Source organism: Dendropsophus ebraccatus, chromosome 15 (assembly GCF_027789765.1).
Source record: "Dendropsophus ebraccatus isolate aDenEbr1 chromosome 15, aDenEbr1.pat, whole genome shotgun sequence".
NCBI classification, from domain to species: Eukaryota; Metazoa; Chordata; class Amphibia; order Anura; family Hylidae; genus Dendropsophus; species Dendropsophus ebraccatus.
The window spans coordinates 29,528,833-29,534,832 of record NC_091468.1 but is presented as its reverse complement, the minus strand read 5'-3'; the positions used below and the strand labels follow the sequence as shown (position 1 = coordinate 29,534,832).

Here is a 6,000-nt window from a genome sequence, read left to right as displayed (position 1 = left end):
TTCCCTTTTTCAGTAATTTTAATCAGATTTAGTGATTAGAGAAAATATGTAAATAGACCATTAACCATTTGCATTTGAATACTCCCATTATTCCGCTTCAATTTCCCCCCTGGCAGCTTGGATCAACTCCATAAGAGCAGCAAAGCTTTTTAAGTTATCTGTACACAATCCAAAATTCTGAATCTAAACGGGGGGAAAAGAAGAAACAACCCAAGATTAGGATGATTACCGAAGCAAATCTTATCAAAATAATTAATGGCATTTATGATAATGTTTTGTGCCTTCGCAGAATGAGACATTAGACTATGTAGTGTTATTTATGTTGTTAGGTTATGTTCACACATTAGCGCAATTTCTGCTGCAATTCAATCAAAATAGTGGCAAAAATAACACAAATTAATCCTAATTAAACACTATGTGTGAACATAGCCTCAGATGTCAAATGATGATCTGATTAAATTAGGCTGATGAAAGTAAGAAATCTAAGTAGGGTTATTCCCAAACCACAAAGAAACGGCATATCACTCGAATACGCTATCAATTTATCATCGAGGTAGGGGGTCCAATATCTGAAATCCCCAACAATCCTGAGCAAGGAGCCACAGCTGTGTAACCCTTACTGTTCTTTCCCATTCAGTGCTGCACTCCCATCCATGTAGGGGCTGTGGCCCCTTTAAATAAAGCTGTGCTTCAGAGAGGGTCATTTTTCAATGTTCTGTTCCTATATCATATTATATAATTTACTCAGGAATCATCTACATACCTGATTTGCAAAATATTCAACATCTAGAGCTAGCTGAAGCCTGATTTTGTTGTCATCGCTAATTCCACCATTAGTTGTATTACTGGACATTGTCGTTTTTCGTGCTTGTTTAAGTCTTTTCAGACTTTCTTCCATTTTCTTAACAGAACTGAGAACATCAAACACAGTCTCATAATACCTGTAAAGAATAAGTGATTTGCTGTCAGTCATTAGCAACACAAAGGATACATTGCATAAATGACCAATATATATGTGTGTAATAATAATATAATAATTTTTATTACGTATAGTAGGCTCTCAAGAAGTTAGACAATATACAATATACTTAATGTAGACAATTTAATGATTGACTATCGATTTTTATGACACATTAATAACCATACTAGTAAGCTAAGTATAAAATCAAAGCAAATTATAAAAATAGATAAAAATATTTAAAATAAATTACAACTGATTGTAATTTAGGAGCTGATGACAGTCTGTTGGGGTTATTTATGTATGTATGTAAAGTACTGGCTCTTCAGGGCCCATGAATGCTCAGAGTTCTAAATACACTGCTCAAAAAATAAAAATAAAGGGAACACTCAAATAACACATCCTAGATCTGAATGAAATATTCTCATTGAATACTGTGTTCTGTACAAAGTTGAATGTGCTGACAACAAAATCACACAAAAATTATTAATGGAAATCAAATTAATTAACCAATGGAGGCCTGGATTTGGAGTCACACATAAAATAAAAGTGGAAAAACACACTGCAGGCTGATCAAACTTTGACGTAATGTCCGTAAAACAAGTCAAAATGAGGCTCAATACTGTGTGTGGTCTCCATGTGCCACACAAGGTCTAGCATTGTCCTGCATAAGACACATGCACATTTGTGGCCTGCCGGAGGTCATCTTGTAGGGCTCTGGCAGTGCTCCTCCTGTTCCTTCTTGCACTAAGGAGGAGGTAGCGATCCTGCTGCCGGGTTGTTGCCTTCTTACGGCCTCCTCCACGTCTCCTGGTATACTGGCCTGTCTACTGGTACTGCCTCCAGCCTCTGGACACTATGCTGACAGACACAGCAAACCGTCTCGCTACAGCTTACCTTGATGTGCCATCCTGGATGAGCTGCACTACCGGAGCCATTTGTGTGGGTTGTAGAGTCCTTCTCATGCTACCACGAGTGTGAAAGCACCACCAACATTCAAAAATGACCAAAACATCAGCCAGAAAGCATTGGTGTTTAGTTATATTTGTAAGTCAGTTCATCTTGTTAGTGGTGTCCATGCAGCCCTTACCCTGGTGTAAAATAATAGACCTTATACATACCTCTCCTCGCTCCCCGGGGTTCTTCTCGCTTCTCCCCAAAGCCCGATTTGGCAGAATGGCTGAGTGGACTGGAACTCCAAAAATGAGTCTCAGTGGAGGCTCTACAGTCAGCGGACAACACTGCAACAGGACATCGGTGGAGCGCGTAGAGGTAAGCATAAACTCTTTATTTTGTTCTATATATCAGCAGCAATATATTAAAACATACCCAATGCCGGACAACCCCTTTAGGGCTTGCATCCAACCCTATAGGATTAATTAGTTTTATTCTAAAATTCCTTTTTACCCGTATGATACTTTGAAAATAAACATCTAATAAACATAAAAATGCCACCATCTTACAACAAAAAGCATCATCACACAATCACTTGCAAAATACATTAGCATTTATGCTTTCCTTATTCTGAAGAGAAAAGTAAATGGTTTTCAAATCAAATGGTTTCAAAAAGTTATACAGATTAGTAAATTACTTTTTGAAACCCCCCCAAACCTTCTTGTACTTTTTATCTGTTGTATGTCCTGCAGGAAGTGGTGTATTCTTTTCCAGTCGGACACACTGCTCTCTGCTGCCACCTCTGTCAGGAACTGTCCAGAGCAGTAGCAAGTCCCCACAGAAAACATCTCCCGCTCTGGACAGTTCCTGACATGGACAGAGGTGGCAGCAGAGAGCAGTGTGTCCGACTGGAAAAGAATACACCACTTCCTGCACATAAAGTTACTAATGTCAGATTTAAAAACGGGGCTGTGGTGTTAAAGGGATCAATCTTTTTATAGTAAAATTGTTCAGTGTACAGTATTAGTCAGTGTGCTCACTGCACTTACTGATGACAGCTCCCTGTGTACTCACTGCACTTACAGACAGCAGCTCCCTGTGTACCTCATAGAGCTAAAACCAGACTCCATTCCTCCAGGCTGTGCTGCCCTGCTCTGTGGGGATTCTGTAAATAAGATGGCAGACATGGAGAAACATGTAACCCTCCCTTCTTCGGTGTCCGCCACTGAATTAGACTAAAGTTCTACATAAACTCTGGTACATTACACATATTTGGTCAGGAATTCTTGACTAAAATTTTTATAGTAGTCCACTTACTTTTGCGTGCATTCAGAGAAAGCTTCCTGTAGCCATTCATGCCTTGTTGTTACTTTCACTTTATTCCCATACTCATGCTGAAGTTGGCACAATGGTCTGAGAGCATTATCCACATAGGATGATGGCTTGGTAGGCACCTCCTGTAAATAACAATATACATTTATTTCTCACTCAACTACAAGAAAATACTGTATGTCCAGTGCTCTGTACACATCAAAACTGTATTATTATCATGCCATCTTTTCCTCTGGTGGGGTAGTTGAACCTGCAGCAAAGGCTGCTAGCAGCTGTGACTTGGGGAAGCTTACTGCAAATGTAGAATCTGTCAGGAACTGACCTGAGGTGCTGAGCATTAAAGCAAATGTACCATCATAAGCTTTAAGTATTACCCATGTATAGAACGGCGCCGGTGCCGTGGTGCTTTTCTTGAACTGCGGCCTTGTTCCCATGTGCCGTTCTATTCACAGGTACCGGGCCGGGGGTGAAGCACTGTAGGCGGGGCGGCCCACCCCCAGTGGGAGGAAAGCCCCGTCCCTCTATGATGCAGCTCTATTGTTTCTAACAGTGACAGTTTCAGACAGTGACAGGGATTGTGGTTGGGAATCACTATATCTCCCCGAGATACCTGTCATATGTGAATACTAGGTTCCAGAAAGTCCATACTTCATCCAGGAAAAGCTGGGTGAGATATGGAGGAATCCAGGAAAGTTAAAACCCATAGCAAACTACTTGTTATGGGACCATTTTGTAGTGGCTGTAAATGGACCTGGATTTTTATGGAATGACAGGCAGGTTGGTAGAGGGGCCTGTCATTCCCTTTCTGGCCAGTCCAGGTTTTCGTTTCTGGCAGCCCAGGTGCTGAAGGCCACTGATCATAAGTGGAGGCACAGAGTGTATAGAGCTGTGGCTGTGCATGGAGGTCTCTCCTGGCAGTGGAGAGGGTCAGGGCTGCTAAAGCTTCTTCTGTGACTCCCCGTTATTGTACCAACTTGTGTTGTGCTATGTTGGGTTAGTGCTCAGATGAGCAGGATTTATTTTATTTTGTGCCTGTATGTAAGGCTGAATTTCTTTTGGTTTCAATAAACAAACAGGGGCATCTCTGTTTTATACAAGTTGCTGTCACTGTCTCTGACTGCAGTTCCTGCTGTCTGCCCTGCTCTACAGAGCTAATCTCCCACAGTGCTTACAACCCGGCCCACTGCAGAGACAAAGGACATGTGATCAAAGTTCTGCAGATCATCACCCCTGTAGCTGGGGTCCTCAGTCCTGCAGACCGGTGGCTGTTGAGCCAGCATGTACTTTTAGTTTTTTTATTTTTGGTCCAAGATTGCATATTGTGTTGGTGATTGGCGACAAGCGCTCACTCCTATGCACACATAGGGCCACATGTATCATCCTGCGAACGGATGATTTTCGTCGGAAAGTGCCGATTTGCGTATTTTTTTATACGCAAATGGCCGATTTGCGAATAAAATATTCGCAAATCGGCACTTTCCGCCGAGTACGCCAGGGGGGCGGAAAGGGGGCGTGTAGTGGGCGGGGTGTAGTGTATCATCCTGCGAACGGATGATTTTCGGCGGAAAGTGCCGATTTGCGTATTTTTTTATACGCAAATGGCCGATTTGCGAATAAAATATTCGCAAATCGGCACTTTCCGCCGAGTACGCCAGGGGGGCAGAAAGGCGGCGTGTAGTGGGCGGAACGGAGGGTGCGGACTCAGAGTCCGCGCGATTTACCATCCGTTCCGCCCAAATATACGCCGAAAACCTACTCCAGTCCTCAGCTGGTGTAGGTTTTCGGCGGTGCGCATCGGCGCGCACGGGATTTATGTAGAGGCAGTCCGCGGGGGCATTTTTAAGTCCGGCGTAAAAAACGCCGGACTTAATAAATGCCCCCCATAATGTCTACACCTTCGCCTGGCTCACTTGAAGGGTATTCCTGTCCCAGATGGCCTCTCTGTGTTCCCTAAAAGCTACTGTAGCATAGTAAATTAAACATTGTGGAACAGTTAGTCTACATTTACATGTACATTTGCCTCCAAATGGTAGTCAGGCTGCTTTGTGATTCCACATGTGTGTATATCCATCCATCTATCTACCCCCCCTCTCTCTCTGAGCCTCTATTTAGTAGAGGCTCTCTTTGTTCCTCCATATAGTATAGGTCCCCTTGTAGCACCTTTGTAGTATAGGTTGTCTTTGTGCCTCCTTCATAGTAGTTAGACCTCTCTGTGCCCTATATAAAAAAAATTTGATCCTTTTGTGTCTCAAAAGAGGGGGCATCTGTGCCCCCATATAATAGTACCTTCCTGTGCCCCTAAATAATAGTTATATCTCCTTTGCATGTCCTTAAAGTATTTATGCCTCTCTGTGGCCGCATATAACAGAAAGGTCTGCTCTGTGTCCCTAAAAATAGTAATTAGGTGCCTTTTGTTCCCCCATATAGTAGTGTTGGTAATTCCCTCTATAAGTTCCCCCTGTAGGCAAAACCCTTGTTTGTAGTCCCCCTTCCTTTGTAAGAAATCCTCCTCTAAGTATTATTTTAAAAAAGCACATACTTACCTTTCTTCTGTGCAGTCCCCTGGCATTCTATCCACTTCCCCTCTCTGCAGACACACAAGCGACATTACACAGTGTGCTACAGCCCTAGGGCAGAGAGTGGCTTCTTGTGGCCAGAGGCATAATACTGCATTCTGCAACAAGACTGCTTAGCAGAGCGAGGAGTCCGGCCCTGGCTTTGCCAGCTGCCGCTCAGAGATCTCAGGCTGAGTGGGCGGCATTACAATATAGTAACAAAGGCACTGAAAACCATGGGACACGTCTCTACGCATTGAG

At 43.0% G+C, this 6,000-nt stretch overlaps 1 protein-coding gene across 2 annotated transcripts in view; it reads right to left on the bottom strand.

The window, feature by feature from the left end:
* The window catches only part of COG2 (component of oligomeric golgi complex 2), a 45,433-nt gene continuing 39,433 nt past the window's right edge, over nucleotides 1-6,000 (bottom strand). For both annotated transcript variants that reach the window (XM_069955552.1, XM_069955554.1), the window contains 3 exons: nucleotides 3,170-3,309; nucleotides 764-941; nucleotides 1-183 (listed from right to left, as the gene is read on the bottom strand). In XM_069955552.1, coding sequence (XP_069811653.1) covers nucleotides 88-183; nucleotides 764-941; nucleotides 3,170-3,309 — 414 coding nt within the window. In that variant the 3' untranslated portion in view covers nucleotides 1-87. The remainder of the gene's footprint in view (nucleotides 184-763; nucleotides 942-3,169; nucleotides 3,310-6,000) is intronic.